The sequence below is a fragment of the Stegodyphus dumicola genome, chromosome 8, assembly GCF_044657685.1.
Source record: "Stegodyphus dumicola isolate Sdum_Otavi_A_Nest chromosome 8, ASM4465768v1".
Lineage (NCBI taxonomy): Eukaryota > Metazoa > Arthropoda > Arachnida > Araneae > Eresidae > Stegodyphus > Stegodyphus dumicola.
This window is the reverse complement of record NC_140775.1, coordinates 163,783,070-163,806,801: the sequence shown is the minus strand read 5'-3', so window position 1 is coordinate 163,806,801 and position 23,732 is coordinate 163,783,070. Positions and strand designations below refer to the sequence as shown.

Sequence of the window (23,732 nt, the reverse complement as noted above, 5' to 3'; positions counted from 1 at the left end):
CAATATTTAGCAGACTTCTCGGCAACTGGTAGGGTCCACGTTTCCGACAAGCTATATTAGGTGTAATCTTTGGGCACTGCCTGAAAACATTTAAAAGTTTTAGGTATGTGTTACATTTATACGGCATTAATTATCAATTACATCTCATCTCAGAATTCGAAACAGACTGGTGAATCCATCAAAGGATCAATAATTTCTTAAAATATTTATCGTAATAAACCTGAAAAATATCCACTGGTTCCTGCCATAGTACGTATAATGATATATGCTGAAAGAATATCTTACTGAGCTGAGCGTACTAAATATCAGTGTATGTATGGATTTGGGATAAAGTATGGTATGTAACACTATAAGTATGGATAAGTATGGATAAGTATGGAATTGAGATAAAGTAAGTATGGTATGTAACACTGTAAGTATGTAAGTATGGATAAGTATGGATTTGGAATAAAGTTAGTATGTAACACTGTAAGTATGGATATGGATTATGGATTTTGAATAAAAAATTATAGAATGTAAGTTTATAAGGTATTTCTACCACTTTCCTAGCGTGCCTTCGTGGTGTAGTGGTTCTGCACACTGGGTCGGTATTCCAGAGGTCCGTGGTTCGATTTCAGGCGAAGGTGTTTGCTAATTTTTCATCTTGCCTGTTTTCGAATTAACCTAATATCTCTACAAGTTCTGACACCCAAGTAGTTCCGGTATATACCTGATATATTATAAGTTCTGACTTCGAAAAACGAAAGTGCATTGAATTTGGACCAACCAGCTAGTATGGCCAAACGGGGTGATTTGTAATTGTTTGATTCTTGTAATGACATGTGGCTGCCATTTTTATATAATCAACAGAATGTTTAAATGTTTGCTTCAAAGATGTTTAAGCAACAGATCTATTATTTTCCTAAGCATGTTCTTATCTCACACCTGTTTCTCAATTTCCCTTCAGAATAGTAAGGCTTTCAGTCGACGACAACGTCGGCAATGAAAAACTTGATTTACATGAATATTAAGACGCATAGATTACATTAACGCAATCAGTCATCCCCTTACCTGCAGCCCGGGCAACGTTCTGTGGGATGAGATGATCGATAAGTTTGGCCATAACTTCCGACGAATGCTTGTAGGATCTGACCCTTTTTTGTTATCATAAACCTTGTTAGATCCCACTAAGGCGCCTACCGATTTTTCGCACATGCTTAAGAGAATACCAGCACAGAAGAAGGGCAAAATAACCCTTTACGTTTCGTCAAACTCTTAACACAATTTCACGAGCATTGTGCTTACAATAACACCGACGACTTGAGGTGTAACTTAAAAATAGTTACACAATAATTTCAATGATAAAGAGCAGTACTGGAATAATAATTTAATTTAAGGCTAACTAGGCTGACTCAACAACCTACTCGGCGATGTACCAATAGCCAAAAAGGCGTATCAGCAACTCAGCGTAACAGCAAGGACAAACTAGCAACGTACGTTGACTAGCGAAATCACGCTCTGAATAAATTATAAGATTCGTCTCACTTTATACTCACTTCAGTTAACTTTAAATTTGCGCCCTGGTAAGGAAATGGCAGGGAAAAATGAAAAGTTCAGGAAAGGTACTGACAATAATTTGTTATACAAACCCCTACATGCTTAACCAGCGAATATCTGGCTATTAAGAGGAAAACGATTAACGTGCATCATAAATATGATGCAGTAAAAAAGAGTTGGAATGAAGTGTTACTCATCTTTCTTTCTAACTGAACGGTGTTTATCTATGTGCAGAGATTGCGTTTTTTTATGTTGTGCTTAAACTTTATGTGCACAGATTAATAAAGTTTTCGACCCACCAGCGACCGAGCGCTAGTCGCTGAAAACTGGTATTTTGGTTCGAGGTTCGAATCTCGTGAATAAGCTGACCGTATGTGCGTTTTCGTGGCTTTGCCCATGTGTAATGTGTATACAAGCACGTTTTCCTTAGAAAGTCTTACACGAAGGCATCTATCTCCTTAGGCAGATAACCCTCGAGTGCTTTGCCATAATTAAAAAATCTAATGTGTATACAACATGACTTCCTTGTACGGAACATTAAATTATACGCATTTTTTCTTGCATTTCGTTTAAATTTATTGGATTGAATTAAATCTACCTCGTCGATAGCGCATAAATCACAGTAGAATAAATGCACTCTTTAAAATTCACTATATTTGTTTATCATAGCGACACTCTGGCGCTAAGTTCACTTAACAGCGTTATATTTCGTTCATATCATAACTCAGAATGCACAAAACTTACATCATTTGAAGAATTATCTAATCGTTGCCACATATTCTATTCAAATACTATAATAAATCTAGAACGATGTATAAAAGAAATTAAGCAAACAGAACAAAACAAAAAGAAACAGTTTTCCACAGACGATTGAGTATTTCTCATTCAATTAATTCAGTTCTCGCTTTGCGACATGGCAAAAATACATAAAAACTCAAAATATCTATATTAAAAATGACGAAATAAATCTTAAACACTTATTTTCTCGAAAAAATTCCAGAAAGGATTAAACATGATTTCTCTAGATTGGCAACAAATCTGCTATTCTACTGCTTCAAATGTAAACAAATATGTTCGCCATGTTATTTTTAAAAAATTAGGCTTAACCGCACGTAAACAGCTTTTAAATTGTTGATAATTGTACAAATATTGTTTTCAGATTTCCTAAAGGCATAAAAACCTTAACCGGAAGATAAGGACAACATAATTCAATAATTTTTAAAGCAAAAAATGAACAATTTACAAGCGTATAAGAGTAAAGAAACGGAGATCACTGAGGCGGGTAACAAAGTGGATATATAATATAAATATATTTATATACGTTTAGTATGGCCGATTGCAACCAAAATACGAGGTGCACATCTATATAACAGTTCTATATAGAAAATGTCAACGTTTTGAGGTTACTCGTTTTTGAGTTATGCGAGGTACGTACATACGTACGTACAGTTCATACGCTCAGACGCCACGAAAAATTCTCTTCAGAATTAAATTTAAAACAGTTTTATAATTTTTTTGGAGGAAAAGAGTCTTTTATTCTGTCCTTACGTAGAGATGTCACGCAAAAACATCGTTAAATTACATTCGATAGCGGTCAAAATGGATATTTTCGTTGAAATATGCTGCCCGAGACTTTTCACTATTACAATACTTCCTTTTTACTTCGTACAAGGAAGTAATAAACCAATTAATCAAACCACAAAGTTTTCAGTAAAGGAAATGCTTACCAAATTATTTGTGCTTCGCAATATTCTTCCCTACTCAGTTAAAATTACTTTTAAAAGTACTTCTTTATATGAATTAAAATATCTAATTAATTTATTAGTGCACAAATTACGATATATAATTAAAATGTATGATTCTTTTAATATTATTTTAAGAATAAAATCAACATAAACTGCAATTTTTCTTACTTAAAGGGGCTCATACACTTTAATCCCCTTATGATCTTAGAATATGTGACCGTTGCAAGAATCGGAATATTTTATTTATTTTAAAAGAAATTACTTCCAACATTTTAGAGCTGACTACATAACATAGCTGCTTTAGGAAATAGTCACCAGAAAGTTTGTGTTGCCACAAATAGTATTGTAATTTAAAGCACTTTGTGATAAAATTTTTCTTCATGTTTACACCTTGCGCGCACGATATTTTAAAAATGGCTAATGGTACATACTTGAAATTGGATAGAATTCTTTGTATGAGCACTATTTTCTAGCTGAACCAAAAATCAGATGAATACTTTAGTATTAAAAAATTTTATGCACGAAAACATTACATGTTTTTTTAATAAAGTACATTTTATAAACTCATCTCCAAATAAAATAAAAACTTAACATGAAATTCTTAGAATTTTTGGTTCACACAAGTTTCCAACTGTTATAAAAGCTATATATTAAAAATGGAATTAAATTATGCAAAAGAATGTTTTAAACTGTGCGCGCAAGGTGGAAACATGTCGAAACATTTTGTCACAAAGCGGATTAAATTATAAAAATATTTGTGGCAACACAAATTTTCTGATTTTTATTTCAGAAAGCAGCTATATTATGTAGTCAGCTTTAAAAAGTTGGAAGCAATTGCTTTAAAAATAAATAAGTTATCCCAATTCTTCAAACAGTTACATATTCGAAGACCTTATGGGTTTTAATGTGTAGGAGTGATAATTTGTTTATAATTTTTTTTAATTCGTTTAGTTACGACAATGGAAATAGATCCATTTGGTAATAGTTTTACCTTGGATAATTTAGTCACGCTGAAATGGCCCATATTGGAAAAAAATGTACCATAATCTTAAAAGCATTCTATTCAAACATAAGCAATGATGCGCATCTGTTTGAATCAGCAAGTCAGGTATACTTCTTGACAGTAAATATAGTTCGCTAAGGCCCCTAATGATGCATAAAGTTTATTTGTAATTTTGTGATATCTACTTTCAGCGTCGAAAGAAGTGTATTCTGCGAAAAATGTCAGTGAGTAATTTTACGCTTCCGTGCAATGTGGAGATCATGTACGAAGAGATAGCGCAATCGCTACAGCCTCCTCAAGGTAATAGCGTACACTCACATCGTGCCTATCACATTGAAAAATACTTAAAAAATATATAAAAAAAGTTTTGAACTTACTTCATGTCTGTCGCTATTTATAATGCGTGAAATATTTTTATTGCAGCAAATTTGTCGGTTTTGCAATTTATTTAGAAAAAATGTTACGTATTGAATTATAAGGAGTGTTGAATATGTCATTCACTTATGCTTTGTTTTACGCAAGGAAATTAACAAATCGATTATCACACAAAGTACTTTTCATAATGATTACATTTAATGCATGATTTGAGAGATATCAATTAATGATTTTGCAATATCCTAGCCGAATTACAGTTCTTTAAGTATACTGAAGAACTGTATGGCGACTATTTGCTGAGTTCTTGTAAGTTATTCGCCGAGTTCTTGTTTCAAATGTAAACAAATATGTCAGCCATGTTATTTAAAAATTAGGCTTAACCTCACTTAAACAGCTTTTAAATAAGTCTAAAGAAGAGCTTTAAAGTTACTCTTTATTTCAACTCAAAATAAATAAACAAATGGTTCCTTCTCGAGCTTGCAATAAGCTTCCATTTGGGATTTATCTTAAGATAGAAAATATAAATTGAGTCTAATGATAACTAAAACAAAACTAACCGGAGCTTCACAGAAGTAACTAACAAAGTTGGTCTTTATTTAAGATCATCGGCGTATACTAGCAGGCACGTAGCGGTATAACACTAAGCTTAGACTAGCAACAACAACGTGTTAGAATATATTGGTATATTTTCTCGTAGAATGGCAGGAAATGAATATTCAGAAAAACGTTTCTTATAATTAACTGGAACCTCTGGTGTTTCCATTTTTCTTAATTTAGAAGCCTTTAGATAATTATTTTAATAAAGCGTATGATTTTTAATACAGCTCATTTAACGCAATCTATAAGTACTTGAATATTAGCTACTGAACATATTTTACTGACGAATAATTAATCAGACAATATATCGAAAATGTTTATTTTTATTAAAAAATAGCTATTTATTTTTATGCGGTTAATTTAACACAATCCAGCAGTAAGTATTTGAGAATTCGCTGTTGAATAAATTTCAAACATCAATAATTTTGTATACAATAATCTAATAATATTTATTTTTATTGCAAAATATACATTTGTCTCCTATGAATGAAGCAATGAAAATACAGGCGTAAATAATTAGATTAAATTGATTCGAGACTCATTGATTTAATGTTGTTTTACTTTCTACCATTTCGGTTATAATCGAGTTCGCTTTAAACAGTATTTTATAGTTCGGTACTTGCTTTCTGATCAAAGGATTGTTCCCCGTCCCAACTGGCTGCTTGGTTAAGACTACTGAATGCAGGTAGTTTCTCCTGGATTTTAACCCAGGCAAACAAGCTTGCTGCAAGGTTGGTTTCTTTCATATATAACTACAATGCCCCTTTTAAGGATTTCTAGTTTCCCTTAAAAATCCTCTAAGAAAGGATCTTCCTCTTAAGCAGACAGCCCATGTGAGTTCTACCGTATTCCAGTAGCCATAACATCCGTTGTTCCGATGAGTAAAATGCTAAATTGTTTTAATAAAATTCAGTTTTCTCAAGACATTACATCAAGAGAAATCTTAGAAACTCTAAACAAGGAACTTATCCTAAAATACAATGGAATTCCAAACGGGAGTTATCCGTTAATTAATTTCAGAGTCGAAGCTCGCCTTGCTCTTTCTCTAGGGCAAATAAACTTAATCTTGCTGTTAATTAATTTACGCAATTTTGGTTTTTCTCCTTTTTAATAATATAAAAATATAAACTCAATGACGTATAAATTAAAAACATATTCAACTAATCTATGTGAACAAATCAGGTGGCATTATTTGAGTTTTTCATTAAAAACACAAATATATTACAAAGAGCAAAATTCTAGTAACATACATCGAAATGTTCAATTCGGTGAAAACAGTGTTTTATTCTAATTTTTATTTATTAAAAATAAGTTATACATCTCGATTACGAATATAAAAATATTCTTTATTTTTAACTTTAGGTCCCAAAATTATAAGCAAGATTATGCATTTACGTTAGATTTAAGATGTACAACATTAATGTTTTAGTTTATTTTAAATTTAAATAAAAATGGATTGTATAGGTAAGTAAATAAGCCATTTCATTGTTTGATTTTATTGAAAACAAAGAATTTCGTTTAACCTTTTTTGAAATAAAATGCGCTGAACGGCAAAGCAAAAATAACCTCAGTTGTTGTATAACAAAAACGTACTTGCCCTACATTAAAAAAGACAACCCAGTTATCCAAATTTCTCTCTTATCCTGATGTGCTGCGGTTATTCAGAATTTTCAAATATCCGAGCTGGTTGTGAAACCAACTGCTCTGAATATTTTGAGTCATATGCAAAGATAAATTCTGAAGTATCCTAAAACAATTTATTAAATATTTTATTCTGTAGTTTGTAAAACAGAAATAACAAGTTTTTCTTTAGGTAAATAGAACAAAACTTTGAAAATATTTAAATTTTATTTTTAAAAGTAGATGAAAAAGAATGAAAGTTATCTGTAACTATGTTATTAATACTTTATCGAATAATTAAAATATCACAGCCAATAAACAAATTACAACTTTAAATTTAAACTTGAAAAAAAAAAAATACTTTCTCAAACAATCTAATATCTTTCTCAAACAAGTGACAATCAAAAGCGCTAGTCTTTTTTTACTGCAAAGATATTCAGATCAAGTTCATAAAATGTTTTAGGGACTTAGAATCCTATTCATGAAATTAAAAATTTTAGTTTTTTTAACCCTTTCGTCGTCCTCTCGTGTCCGCGAAAATTTCTCCCCCGCGGTCGTCTGTTTTTCCTAGCGTGTAATGTTGTTTTCTCTGTACATCATAACTTTTCATACATAACTTTTGTAGTGGATGAATGTCAATGAATATTAAGTAAAATTATAAGGAAATAAATCATGATGGAAAAATAATATCTCTGCTTATTTCTAACAGCAGGATAATTTGATACATCTGTTCCAGGCGGTCCACTCCTCCCATTTTGTTGTTGTAATCTTTACAATTATTGTTTTTTTTACAGTTCTTTTCCGTCTTCCAACATCAATCATCAAGGTATTATGGACTGTACTCATCAAAGGTATATCCTTCTTGTCTTTCCAATTTACAACCTCATTTTTTCTCTTTTCCTGCTGAGTAGACTTTGAAGCCATCTTTCACTGTCTGACTGTCTTGTATCTTATGTAAAATGGCGCGAATATTCATAAAACCCGGAACAAATTCAATTAGAAATAGAATGCCTGATTAGTGCTGCCCTCTAGGAGGTATTAGAACAAACAAAAATAAAAACTCAAATAGGTAAACATTTAGAAAGCGTTTTAAACGTTTAAAAGATTTAAAATGTAGAAGAACGCTTGTAGCGCGTTACGGCCGCACTGCGAAAGTTTCACTTGAACGCGCTAGACGCGTTACGGACGACGAAGAGCTTAATAATATTTCTATCACATATTTATTAAATTAATATAACTCTAAGTTATTCGAAAAGTAGGATAATTATATTTTTAAATATTCGATTTTAATACATATGATATAGTTTAAAACAATAAGGCACAAATCTTAATACACTTGAAAGAAATCCTAAGTATTTTTAATTCTTTGATCTACTTTATAAAGAACGTCTAATTTGAAATACATTCGTATTTACACAATTACATTCGTATTTTACACAAAGGTTAAACCACAAAAACCTAGGAAAATCTACTGAAAATCGCGGTGCTGTATGCCTGAATAAAGTGTAAAGGTGTGTAGATGTCAGGCAACTGAAGAAGTCCCCATTGCCTTCACCGCGATTCGAACTCCGGACCTCCCGATTACGCGTCGAATGTACTTCTAGTTACACCACGAAGGCATGCGGAAAGGAAGGAGAAAATACTTTACACATTCTTCCTTTTGTAAAGGACGACTGGGGATGAGGGGGCCCAATCACCAAATCCTGGTAATAATGAATTATCGTCCATCAGCTTTTAGTTCGGGTGCCACTTCAGTCATTTAGAATTTTTTATGTCAGGAAACTGAAGAAGTTCGCAGTGTCCTCACCGGGATTCGAGCTCCAGACTTCCGGATTACGCATCGAATGTGTTCGCAGTTACACCACGAAAGCATGCCAAAAGGAGGGAGAAAATACCTTATATACTCCTCCTTTTTATGAGGCGACTGGGGATGAGGGAATCCAACTACCATCTAACATCTTTTAGTTTGGACGCTTAGTGTCATTTAGAATTTTTTTATGTTGGAAAACGGAAGAAATCTGCAGTCCCTTCCCCCGGATTCGAACGAATTACCATCTATCACCTTTTAGTTCGGAGGCTTAGTGTCATTAGAACGTTTTGATTTTAGGAAACGGAAGAAATCCGCAATTCCCTAGCCCGGATTCGAATTCCAAACCCCTCGAACATGCGTCGAGAGTGCTTCCAGTGACACCACAAAGGTATGCCGAAAGGAGGGGAGAAAATAACTCCTTAAAAATATAATTAAATTATTTTGTTAACAAATAATTTCACTGTTTTCACCCACTTTGTCCAGTGATGTTCTCAGGCGAATAAGAAGCTTCAACACTTCAGAAAATATGAAGTTTGTTTAAGCAGAGTCAGTGGATGAGGTATTTTTAAATGTAACCACATGAGCTTTGTTTATACAGGCTCTATTGTAAAAATACCAGTATTTTAAAATGTAACTATTTGAATGGATTTGATGGCAAACAACATCATAAATCTCGCTGTATTTATTAAAACTCAAAACACAAACTAAATCAAATCATATTTCAATTTTGTTATCCTCTTGTTCCTCTTGTTTCTCAAATATTATCCGAAACGATTTTTAAGACAAGCCCAGTCATGCATTTGTCTTCGGATATAATACTTTTTTTCTGTTCGCTAGCCATGTGTTGATCATTCTAGTGCATTTTATCCATCAGGACCTCCCAGAGGTAATAATCACAGAGATTCACGTCTAATTAGTAAGGCGGAAAGGATCAAAAGAATCACCCAACTCCGAAAAAGGGTTTATAATTATGGTTGTAAGATAATCTGCCGTGAAACCATTAGCTAAGGATAATGCCATACCGTGTCTGTTGCTTTTCACCGTCTTGTACAGACCTGCAGAAGACACGGAGCATCACCTAATTTCATATTAATTGAAACATTTCTTCTATTGCACATTACAAAATGTGTATCACATAACAAAGCTTTCAACTAGGAATAAAGAGAGCCTGATATTTGTTAAAATGGATGTTTGCAAGGCTACCAAGTCCAGAATGCTGTTTGACACTTAATGGTATTCCTAATCAAAAGATATATGTAAAAGATAGTATCATATGTAAAAGATATATCATATGTAAAATATATATCATATGTAAAAGATAATATCATATTTTTTAAATATCCCACTCACTTAGTGATGATTTTGTATATTTTTATTGATATACGTAAGAAGTACCTCATGCAAAGCGGAATCTTAAGCGCTTTCTTTCGCGCCTAAATTGGTAAAGAAAAGTGTGCCAAAGATTTCGCTTAATGTAACCTAACTAGATCATAAGTCTTTTTTTCAGTTTAAATGGTGGCTACTTTTTTCTATTGTTTCACTTTTCATACTTATCAGCTCACTAATGATTTTCCTTGTAGTTTTATTTTCAGTTAACTCGCTTTAGCGTTACTAATTATATTCCTGTTCAGACTCACGGCGAAGTAAAATGTTTCACTTGAGAGAGACATAACTGTGCATGATCATTGAATTTAGAGTTCTTATTTAGAGTTGTTTCCTCTGGATCGTTAATATAATCTTGTCTTCTGTAAAAGGAAAAGATATTCGGTACGTTAAGTGATAAAATTTATTTAGGAAATGAAACTTTAAATTTCATTCAAAAGGAAGGTATGTATAAAATTTAAACGGTGAAGTTTTCTTAAACCAAAGTTTATTTGTATATATATTAATTGAAATGAAATAGTAGTTTCAAACATTCTATATCTGATATCGATTTTGTTATTTTTCCTTTTAACGTTAAAATCGCTGTGATTTGATGATGAGGATTCTGGAGTAAAAGTGTCTCATTCTGTCATTCGGTTTAATAACTCATAAAATAATGAAGATACTATAAACAAACTTATGGTACTTATTGATGGAATAACTTATATATTTTCCTTTTCAGATTTGAATATTTTTACTTTTGTAAATATCGTCTGCGCGTGTGGTTAATTTCAGATAATTTCATTTTCCTGTCTAAATATCTGTACTCTTCTAAATATCGTCTGCTTATTAATTGCATTTTTCTCTCTTTTGTTTTTGGCAACTATTGCAATGTTATGGACTTTTTCCTTTGGGGATTTGTAAAGAACAACGTTTACAGGAGGAGAGTGTCTAATATTGAAGACCTGAAAGCCAGAATTACAACCGCAGTAGCCTCTGTGGATGCCGACATGCTTGCCGGTACCTGGCGTGAAATTAAATATCGACTTGATATTCTCCGTGCGACGAAGGGGGCACAAGTGGAAGTTCATTGACAAGGGTCTTTGAAAACTTTTTGAGTCTATCTAACCATTTATGTTATTAATTTTAATCTATCTTTATTATTTTATGAGTTATTAAACATCAAAATGGGTCCGGGACTTTATGAACACCCTGTATACAATTTTGTTTTATGTAAATTGTTTAATGATGGTGAAATAATATGTGTAGATGATATCCTTCATTTTCATGTCAACGTTAGAGATGCAGATCCATATTTTTGGCATTCGCGCATTATATTTTTTATGTTGTTTTTCTTTCCTCCGAGTTCTTATGTAAAGGTTTTGCACATTTTTATCAGATTAGTTTTCTCGTGTTCTTCGTAATGATTACTCTGGCACTATTACTTCATAATAATTTACTTCATAACACTGATCTCTCTATTTATCTTTTGTTTTATTTCCTCACTTTGATTAATATGTGTATTTAACTCATTTATTTAGCTTAACTTAGCTATATATTTAGCTTTATTTTTTACTGCCTGTGTACTCAACACATATTTATTTTTACTGCCTTTGTGTATAACTAATGTATACTTTAACTTTATAATTTAATTTAAATGTTAAATTAAGCTAAGTTATTCAATAAGTAAAGTAAATTTATACACTTTATTTTATTACACGTAAAATATTTCACTTTTCAGAAAGAAAAGGATTTTATTAAATATTGCCCCATTCTTTCACAAAAATGCATTTTATTAATCTGGATGGCATTCCTATGCAAATATTCATTACATTCAGAGTTCTATGAATTTTGGATGTTATTATGAAGCTTAAATTTATTTTGTTTTTCATTTATATAAAGGGAATAAACAGAGTAGATGGAGCGTTGGATTTCTGTCTAATTTGTTTCAATAATGTATTTTTTGTATAAAAATTAATTCGATAAGTAAAATGATCGTTAATGTTCACTTCGAATGAAGTTTAGCGAATGTGCTTTTTATGTTAATGGAAGTATGTAACATTTATTTTATTTTTTAAGCATATATTTTACACTGTCTCATAAGTCTGCAAACAGAAGAAAAGTCTTTTTGTTCCTTTTCCTATTATCAGTTTTGATTTTTCTAGTGGCTAACAAAACAAAAATAATAGATGTTTCAAAGTATCCGAACTCCAGCGGCAAATGTGATTGTATTTTAGTTTTCTTTCTTCTGAAAATGCTTGCCTTTTATCAAGTTAAAATTTAGATGTCTATAACTGAGCTTCACTTTTTATGTAATTTTGTTTATATGAAACATTCGTGCGTTTTCATAATTTATTAAAATGAATAGCGTTTCACACATAGCTGTACAGCTTTCCTAGGTTTTTATCTTTATGTGAATTTACTTTTATTTGCAAATAATAAAAGTAAAGTCATAATCAGATTTCAAATTAGTCTGACTATGAATTTACTTTTATTATTTGGTTTTATCTAGTTGGGTTCAAAATACATGTCCGGGTAGTTCTTGTCATTATGGGATTATAAGCAATATTATTTATCAATTTTGAACAATTGATTAGCAGCGATTATGCCTTTTTAACTGCCTTCATTTTAGGCTACAAGGAAAAGTGTTTAAGAAGAACGAAACATGTCTTTGGCACTCATTCTTCATCCGGTTTAATGCTTTAAATACTAACCCCTGAAAAGCTCTATTTTAAGCATTAAGCAGAAGGTGATTAATAATTTTTATTTGTTTCTCCCATTAATATTTTCAAACTTTAATAGTCCTTTTAAGAAAAACGTTTTCGAACTTTATTGTTTTATCTAATAATTTCACATTTCACTACCAATTAACATGAGGCAATATTAAAAACCTAAATAACTTTTCCTAGGATTAAATAATTTTTTATTAAAATTTTTTTCTCTTATGTTCTTTTTTCTTTAAATTTCATCAACTTTTTGAATTTGGGTATTGCTTGTTTGAAAAGTTTTGGTTTTAATATTTTTAAAATTATTTTTGACATTTATAGGATTATTTGAAATTTATTAATTATGAATTTCAATTTTTGGTCTGTGTGAAAAATTAGTTCTAAATTTTTTACTTTATGTTTTTACTGATAATTTTTCTGCAGCTTAATGCGCGAAAATACCAGGCATATTTATATTTTGTTTTTAAAAAAATTGTTTTGTAATTATACAATATACGTATATAGTAAGTAAAAAAAATATGATAAATTTAATTGAAAAATTACTACACTTGAGTTGCAGAGGATTGAATTAAAAGCAGTTCTTATAATAAGTAATATTTTTTAATTTAAAAAATTGTAGTAATTGCTAATTGCTTATATACGTACCTATATATACATAAAGGAAGATTACTATATTAATTTATTCATGAAATTTTCACGATTGTTATTAAGAATATAAGATATTTTACCTTTTGCGATTTCACTTTAAAGTGCGTAACGTATGCCGAATAAAAATAAACATCAAAGAACTAATAAATTTATAACACCCATTACTCCTTTTGAACTGCCTTCATTTTAGGCTACAAGGAAAAGTGGATTATTTTCATGTCTAGCTACCGCTTAACTCCAAATATCTGAATATCATCTGAGCTACTTTTAGGTAGCAAACAGAGCGGAAAAGAGGATTACATGCAACAAGAACGTGCAGCTAATGTGTGCTAACGGGTAATGAACAGTAATTCTCCTTTAGCAGATTTTCTGCCGTTTTGTACTTCAACGATCAACGCGTGATTTCGTATTGAATCTAATATATGGAATAATTGAAGTATCGTGGATAGAAGCAATTTTCCACAATCAGTAACTACAAAACATTGTACAATAAATGCTCTTCTATACTCCTTAACCGCTTCAAAAACAATCACTTGCTTTTTATGTGTTCAAAAATAACCTTTTCATGTACTGATTCAGTGAATGTGAATCTGTAGCAAAATAAGTTATGGAATAAATTATATTTGCGATTCACTTATTCTATAAATTGTGGAAGCTATTATATTTGTTGTCCACTTATTCTATACATAGAGGAGGTTAATTTAGAAGTCAAACAACAAAAATCAGCGTTATGTTTGACTTCTAAATTAGCCTTTGTTCGGCGTGTTATTGTATCTTAAACATAGAGGAGGCTTTGTTATTTAATTTAATAAGCATTGGGGAGTCACTGGACTTAAAAATTGCTCTGGTTCACTGTTTGGATTCTGAATAGGTAGCTTTTCAAATTGGAAAAGTGGAGTGCATGTCATTCAGATACTGCAGTGACGGTATATCTACAGCAAATTTTCCTATATTCAAGAAAACAGGAAAGAATAAAATAAGAATTTTTTGAAAAGTATTAATTAATACTTTCATATAACTCAATAATAATTTTTAGGATTTTTTTATTATCTTTTTATTGAGGAAAAAATAAATTATATTATTATATTATTTATTTCTCAAGACTTCTCGACAAATGTAGTAATAAATTTTACATAAATTTACAAAATTTAATCTAATAACATAATAATAATTATTATCAATGAACGTTTAATTTACTTCTGTTATAAGTTGGTTTCTTAAAAAAGAAATATCCGTTTCTTATTATTTACTACACTTTACTTACACTACATCCGTTACTTATTATTTACTACTTGATGATCATTCTTATATAATTAAAGGAAAAAAGTTTTTATTGCGCATTAATTTAAAAAGAAAGGGCATAAAAATATACAAGTGGTGTAAATCGGATGTTCGACTGCTTTAAGATGATGCATATGCCGAGTGACTTGGCCAGTGAACTTATCTGTTTTCGTGAAGTCCAGACTGCTGTTCTCTGCTTTTGTTCGCTTTATTTATGCATGTAATTTTTAATGTTTATTTATACATGTAACCTTTAATGTTCTAGTTAACTTACTTCTGTAAGCCCCGTGTTGTACATATGTGGTGCACAGGGAGTCTGTATGTTCTCAAAGGAAAAAAAATGGTATAAAAATTATTAATTAAAATATATGCCAAAATATTTACATGAAAAAGACACTTAAGGTGTTTGTGATATCAAAGCGTGCTCAATGCTCCTCCCCGAAAAAAATCTTATTTTGTAATGTTAGCATTTTTTTTTTTTTTTTTGCTTTAAAATAGTTTTGCAAAAAGCATAATTGAGCAAAAGATGAATTGGTTTTATAAGTACGTTTTTAAAAATACATTAACAATAGAATGATTGCCTTCATTTTTAAAGCAAGCTAAAATCGTTGATAATGTCTTCCTTAAATGTTCCAAGTTGCTCTCCTTATATATTTAAGAATTAAAAGTTTTTGATTATTTCCAAGTCATCATCCGAGAATTTAACTGTTGGAAAACAACGGAAAATTTACCAGTCACTTTAAAAACAGTAAATTCTTTACGAATTCGAAGTATATTATATCACCCTACGTCAGTTGTCTTAAGATTATAAAAAAAATTATATGATTTCACGAGACAGTTTATGTCTTCCTGTAATGAAATACGAGGAAAACCGATCATCATTATCATAATCGTTATAATCATTTTGGCTGCTTTCAAAGAGTCTATCTTAAAAAGTCATTTCTTTACTTTATGCTTTTCTCTTTCTAAACGGAACTTAAAAATATATCCTTCTTTTAATAATTTTCTCGGGAAGTCATTTACGAAACGGGGATTAAAATTCTGTGTACATCAATAAGCATACTAAGTGTTTCTGAATGTAGAAGGGAGTGACTTCGTAAAGAGTTTTCTAAGGATAACTGCCTCATACTAACGCTATTTGAGAGGAAAGTTATGGACAACTTGGCAATGGAGCCCGAATCGAACTACCAGCTTTGCTCTGTTTTAGTCACTTGACTACTGATTAGCTGAGCTGCAAATAATATTAGTAACTCTTTTTCATTTATTTCGCTTTTGTTTCCAGTGGGAATTAATTAACTGAATGTACTAAATTTTTTACACAAATATTCGAACGATTCATCCACTATTAATAATAATGAATTTTCTCTGCTCAAATATATCGTGTCTCAACAGACCTTTCATCGAAGTTTTTATGATCATTTGCTTATGATAATTAAAATGTTTATGATTTATATTTTGTTTTACGAAACCGTTTAGTATTTCTTTTATTTTTCTTTATAGAATAAATACTCTTATTTTACCAGTAATTTGTAAGAAATATACAATCACCTTCGAAATCGGTTGGGTTTCATTCAAAATTTACGCCGTATAAGATTAATCTTTTGCCCAATTTTAAATTGTGGAATGGTTCTCAAACTCATAAAAATATCTTAAAATTTGATGATAGTTCCAAATTCGCAGGAATAATGATTTTTTTTAGTGAAAACATTTCGGTTCTTCACATTTGATGCAATCAATTATTTCATGGGTAGTAAGTACGTGATGCCCGTATAGATCACGCCAGCCGCAAAAATTTTCAGACTCCTGGACCTTGTGGGAATATAACGCTATTAAAGAATGAGAATAAAATGCTCAAGGCCGGAACGCATTAGAATTAAAATTAAAATTTCATAGACATGATTTTGACACTCATTTTACAAAAAAATTCACAGAAGAGATATCTTTATGGCCAATTTTGAGATACCAGTGTGAATTATGAATCCCTTGCAAATTTTGGAATTTCTCAAATTAGATCTAATTTCATTGCAAATTTTCAAATTTCTAAATCCGAAGTTTCTGTAGTTTTTGTTCCAAAATCTTATTCTAGGGGTAAGAGGCAGAATTTTCGATGGACAATATATTTTTGCATTAATATGAATCATGTATTACTGCTCATACACAAAGTTTGAAATTCTTAAGGTGTGAGATTCCTTGACATCGGAAGTGATCATTATTATACAACTAATATATGCCAGTATAGTATTTCGTCCATAGTCATAAAAATTCTTAAATCTTTTATTTTAGAGAATGCTGGAAGAGATTTCATAGATAATCAAAACTCTTTTTTTGTAACTCATTGTATGTTATCAGTGTGCTGTGTGTGTAGTTTTCTTTTATTCTTATGTATGACATATACGTCACGCAAGTACTTTTACAAGTAAACAAATATATTTCGTTACGATAAATCACTAAAATATTTTAATATTACAAGTATATTTTATAAAATAATCTTAAGTCGAGTTATTAAAGGACACTTTGCAAGTTGAAATATTCCAGAATTTATCAAATCCACTATTTCCCTATCTAGCGAATCAATTGTGAAATTCGCCGTATACTTAATTTTGTATTCATCGTAAGATTAACCATTGATTTCTGTTCCTAATCAGACTTAACTTATTGCTTTGGTAAAGCGAAACTATTTTCACTTCCTAATACTTAAATTCTAGTTTCCAAAATATTTCTCTTCACTTTTTTTAAAATTATGATTAAATGGATTTTAAAAAAGTTGAAAATTTATCTGAAAAAACAGAAGGATAACATTATTAATATGTAGAAAAGATATTACGTATAGTTTATTTTAAGGTATTTTCTCTCTCCTTGCTGCATGTCTTTGGTGTAACAAGAAGCACACTCGACGCGTATTCTTGAGGTTTAGAATTCGAATCCCGGCAAGAACACGGTGCCGGGATTCTTCAGCTTCCTGATTTCGAAAAATTCTAAATAATTCTACAGTGGCTTTCTTACTCAAAAGGTGGTGGACGATAATTCGTCGCCACCAGGATTTGGCGACTGGGTCCCCTAATCTCCAGTCGCCATTAAAAGGGGAAGTATATAAGGTATTATCTCCTCTTTTCGCATGCCGTCGTGATATAACTGATGGCAAGTTTTACGCATATTCGGGAGAACCAGAGTTCGAATCTCGCTCAGAGTTTTGCCGATATCTTCAGTTTCAGTGGCTTCGATATAACCTAATGACTCTACGACGTATCTTTCAAAACATTAATTCTAATCTGCAGAAAGAATTTTAGTTTATTTGATCAAAACTTTTACAAAATATCCTTGAATTGCAAAAGTCTGAATATTACAATTTTTCTGGGAGTTACCATAAGAAAATTTTCATATACCTGTAGAATCATGTTTTGTTTGTGAGCATTATATAGTAAAGACGCATAAATCGGAGAAGTCTTAAAACTGTCCGTAGACGCTTACAAGCAAAAATACCAATATATTTAAGAACTGTACTTGCAAATTTCAGCAAACACAATAAAGATGGTTTGTGCTATTTAATTGATCTTTATAAGGTATTTCTCCCGCCTTCTTAGCATGCCTTCGCAATGTAATAGTAGCGCACTCGGCACGTATTCGAGAGGTCCGAGCCTCGGCGAGGGCATTGCTCATTTTTCATGTGCCCTGCTTCAGACTAACTTAATGTCTCTACAGTGGCGCCCGAACTAAAAGGGGTGGTGGATGACGGTTCTCCACCACGAGAATTTGGCGATTGGGACCTCTAATCCCCCGTCGTCCTTCAAAAGGAGAAGTATATAAGGTAGTTCTCTCGCATTCTTAGCATGCCTTCGTGGTGTAATGGTCAGCACACTCGGCGCATATTCGAGAGGTCCGAGGTTCGAGTCCCGGCGAGGGCATTGCTCTTTTTTCATCGCTCCTGCTTTAAAAAAAATGCCTAATGTCTCTACAAGCTTTGAAAGTAAGTGTTGCCTTTTTCACGTCTTCCAGCATCAGAAATACGTAATGTCTCTACTTTTTACATCATCTCTCACTACATCTATGATCAGAGTGCTTATTTCAGAATATTCTAAAACTTTGTCAATGCCAAAATTTTCAAGACTTGATGTATCTAATTATAACTAAATATCGTAATATTTTTTCCGTCACTGTTTTCATGTTCTAAAAATGGTATCATTTGCTAAAAACAGGGCATACGCATAAAGCTTTATTATTATTTCTACTATAACATTTATATATGTTATAGTAGAAATAATAATATTTATATATGTGTTTACAAATCGTGTGGAAGGTAATCTCCGGTATTTATATTGCTTGAATATGCCCTAACAATATGTATGATACAATTAACTTATATATTTAGGTAAGTGTTCTTCTAATAAAGGATAGATAACTGAAAATTTTAGTATTTTTACTAAATTTTGTTAGAATTATTAGTCTGAATAAGAAAGTTTTTTATTCGGCGCTAAATAGTATGAAAGAAAGAATCTTGCTTTAGGAAAGCCATTTGGGAAAATATATTTCTTTACGAATACTATTCCAAATTGAGCTTTCTACATATTATTAAATAAAAATACATGTCATCTTTTTTTAATATTGATGATATCTCTTTGATTGTCAATAATAGCTTTTAAAGTGAGGTAAGATTTAAAAGAAATTATGTATTTCAAACATGCAGATAATAATGCTTCACTGATGCATACTAACGTCTGGATAATGAGATATTTCTACGACAGATATAAATTATAGCATCCATAATAACTGTCTTTTTAATGACTACCAAACAGACTAATTACATTTTAAAAACCAACACCCGTGAAATCGTCAGCAAAGAAAAAATATCCTACCAATTAACAATAATTAAAAAATATTCTTAATCTATGAACAAAAATCAACGCAGGAAAATCGAATCGAATGTAACGACTTGGACAACAATTAGAACATTTTTTTTAAGTAAAATTGCTAGATCCATCCGATGTCAATCTAGGAAAGCATAGTTTAGGTGAGCGATATAAATTATCCTATTTGGAGTATAATATGTTATTGTTGTTTTAAACAATTAACACTTAATTTTTATATTTTTTTGTACTTAGAACAGTGGAAACGCCCCAAAACGCCGTGATTCTTAAATTATTTGGATCGTGTTCGGGCACTTCAGGGGGTATAAGTGTTGATAATGATCAAAAATGCTATTTTATTTACGCTCTGAGAAATCTTATCGTATTTAGAGATGGTCACCACGAGAGAGTGGACTATATAGTGTATTACCGAAATAAACTCTCTATTGTTGCCTTTCTTCATTAGAGTTCAGTTACTAATTTAATTATTCGAAAGAGATATGACTCTCTGAAAACGAGGAAAATGTCTGCTCAATTTGCTGAATTTTCCTTTTATATTTCGTAGACTGTTTAAATTTATACATGTTACAATATAATAAATACAATATTCCATTGAATAATCTGTTATCATATTACTCTCTCTCTCTCATCAAAATGTTTTCTTATAAAATATAATTGTCCCCTCCCTTTTTTTTTTTTTTTTTTTTTTTTTTTTTTTTTTTTTTTTTTTTTGTTCTACCTTGTTTCTCAAAGTCATCAGTTTAAAATCTGTATCTCATTTAAATAGGATACAACTTTCCATTTTTCTACGGCCGCAATGCAGCTGGGATAGAACTATTCTTTCGCTGACCATTCTTTTCGTAGGTATACGAGCAAGTATTTTAAAGCATTATTTTTAAAAAGCACGTTTATTCGGTTATTAAATGTACTTCAGATCTATAAAACATGTTCATAACTACATGGAGCAGTGCTAAGAATCTTTATATCAAATAATTACAAAAGCCAAGAATATTTAAAGAGTTTGAAACTTATCCTGAAACGAAACACCGCACTAAAATCAGAGCCATCTTGTCGTTTTACCTTAAAAGTGTCTTACAAGATTGTCCCAGGTACAGCAACAGCGATCAACGTATGTGTCCCACATATCTTTTAACTACTATCAGTTTCAAAGATGCCGGATTTAATTTGCCGGAAGGCAATATTGTTTTTCTTTTGCATACATCTTGAAAAGTGTTCCACAAAAGCATCCTGAAATATTAACTTCCTTTGATTGTCTTAAGTACTGTAAAGACTAATATGCAAAGTTTGTACATTTACATTTGAATTGTAAGTGCACATTCCACTTATAAATGATAATATATGTGAGTTAGCTAAGAATTAAATAACGAGCTTATGCGATAAATATAAGTGAATGTTCTCATACACAGGTCATGAATAAGTTAATTTGCATGTATATCAGAAATGTTACATGTCTTGTTTCTGTAGGTTACCAAAGATTTTACCCATACTAACAGTAAGTTTTAAATGCTGGATAATAAAATTCCTATCAGTATCAATTCCTGCATGAACTAATCCGTTGTTAAAGCAACTAAGACAGATATAAAATAAAAATGTAATTTTCTTATCACTAAATACCCTGTGTTCTTAACTACCGCGGATCCTTTTTAAGAAAGAAATTTTTTTGGTTTCAGTGGGGAGTATTTGTTCGAAGTGAGTTTGGTATGTTTAAATTATAGGAGGATGTGATATTATCTTATGCTTGGGAGCATTGTGAGATACAGCACTTGTGGAACTCAATTTAAATGGTATGTTTATCTTTTACAGCCCTACGAGTCCCCATGCCCAGGCTACAGCATCACAATGCCACTGACGGTGTTGGTCTCGGTGGGCGGCCTTCTCCTACTGCTTGTTATTCCTCCAATCTTTCCGCAACCCCATCATCACCAAAATATCACAAGGCGCTCCGACAGGCGGTACTATGATGGTAAGTAAAACACAGTTGATGAAAATGTTCAGTTAGTGTTTCACTGATTAACATTTGTATTTCATGTATCTATTACTAAGCTTTTCTTGTTATAGCTTTAAAAATCTTATCTTATTACCTTATGAATGAATTATTTTTCAATTCTCATAGCCAGCAGAAGTGTTGTGGTTATGTAGCTGGTGTTTTTCAAAGTAAATATTTCATTTAACTGTTGTCAGCTGTTGAAGCAGACAATGAGCGAAAGCTACTGAAATTCATCGTATATGAACTATTATCTATTACGCTGAAATGTATTCAAAATTACTTACTTTTGCAGTGTTTTATTAGGCACATATTTAATATGTTTACTTTTAAAATTTGTTTGAAATGATGAAGCAAAAAATAAATAAATAAAAGCGCATCGTCTGTTGTAAGTTCATCAAATTAACAGTTCGTGCTTTACATCTTGAACGAATTTTTCGATACTCTTAAAGGTAGGGAATATATTGTTACGAATTTTGTACATAGATAGATAATTTTAGTGCAGTTATATGTGAAATTGTTGTATGTTTCTGAGCAATGTATTATAAGAAAAATCTAAAAGAGACAAACTATGCCAAAAAGTAAGAATTCTGCAATTGACATTAAGCAAATGGGTATCTCGGTAATTTGGCGAGATATTACCAAGCTGACAACGGTTTTGGCGACTAATTTTTGTCGATAAATTTGGCTGGAAATCACCAAACATCGTCAAATTTGGCGATCATTTGGCGACATTTGGGTCCGGTCCCTGTATTACGGTAATAAGCATTCTATTTAATAAATGTAATTGGTCACTATATTAGCTGAAGTCGTAATTCGATCCTCATATTGCTTTCCAATAATTTAGAGAAGCAGAAAGTACTAGAAATATCTCGGCGGCCTGGCAAAAACTATATAAACCTGGAGAAAGCATATACTCTCAGTTTTGTTATTGCTGTTGCGAGTTGTTAGTTCAGCGTGAACTGAGATATCTCCGGATTAGCTTTCTCATTAGATGCGCTTTACAATGCGCTGTCCTTAATGTTCTTAGTAGTTTAAAGTGTAACTACTGATTGTGCTCTGTGATACTGTGAAAACCTGTACGAATATTTCTGTGAAAAATTCCAGAACTTTGAAATGTTTCATTTAATAAAGATAAATTTTATTAACCTATTATCGGACCTGTGTGTGTGCATTCAATCTAGTAAGAACTCGTATGTAATATATTTCTTAAGTTTTGGAAAGAATACGTCCAATATAATTGGCGCTGAAGATATCTTAGGAAAAAAGAGGAAGAAAGTCTAAAGCTTCTAGTTCAAAATACTCTCTACAATTCAGAAACATGGAGATTAAAATACTTGAAATCTCATTCAAATGATGGCTCTCGATATATAGTTATGCAGTAAAGATGCAGTTGCCACTCTTGAAACTCTTAATACTCACTTAAAATGATAAAATTCGAACTACGAATTCGAATTTAATAAAGGTATACTATTATTATTTAAAACTAACTAGTTATTATGATTTGGATCTGTACTTTAACTTCTGCTTTCCGCATTCCTCACACGAGATAGCCAATATTTAAACTGAATCTTTTGGATTTTAAGACAGAGCCCGTTTCTGTCTTGCTACGTTTAGTTCCTACCAGCTCTGATAGTTGTAGTTATTCGGTTTTGTGTTATATCGTTCCAGACACCTTGATTTTGATGCTCCAGTTAGAATTACTGAGATAACTTAGATTAAAGTTTAATTGTGTAGTCTTTGTCTACAGTTCCACGTTTAACTTAGATTTGACTGTTCTGATTTAGTACATCACCATATGTAGTCTAAACTCACCACGAGCTATGGCTGATACTGTTAACACAAGAAAGCGCATTTATATTTTAGTTTCTGTTTAAATAAAATGGTTATTAAAACCTTTTCACGATCTTCTAGTCCCTTCAGACGTAGGAGTTATTAACTTCGTGTTTGTTAGTGGTTTTTGAACTCCTTAGCATCTCCAGATCAAGTAAGGCCCCAACAAAGAAAGATTAAATCTAAAACCTGAAGACTAGAAACCTTGAACACTCACACAAATAATAAGAGTACATTTGATTGGTAAAACTGCACACGAAATCTTTGTAACTGGAGGCTAAAATACTTAAACAATCAATCAAATCATCAACTTCTAACGACATTTGCTTAGTAAAAATGCAAGATAAGCA

The 23,732-nt window shown here is 31.4% G+C and overlaps 1 protein-coding gene and 1 non-coding gene across 3 annotated transcripts in view; both read left to right on the top strand.

Annotated features, from left to right (window-relative positions):
* Positions 1-23,732, top strand: part of LOC118185574 (serine protease 33-like) — a 157,920-nt gene that overhangs the window by 82,375 nt on the left and 51,813 nt on the right. For both annotated transcript variants that reach the window (XM_085822681.1, XM_085822682.1), the window contains one exon: positions 21,369-21,528. In XM_085822681.1, coding sequence (XP_085678807.1) covers positions 21,369-21,528 — 160 coding nt within the window. Of the gene's footprint in view, positions 1-21,368; positions 21,529-23,732 lie in introns of those variants that run through there.
* Positions 18,533-18,605, top strand: TRNAM-CAU (transfer RNA methionine (anticodon CAU)). The gene has a single exon. It is a non-coding gene; the product is annotated as a tRNA-Met (tRNA).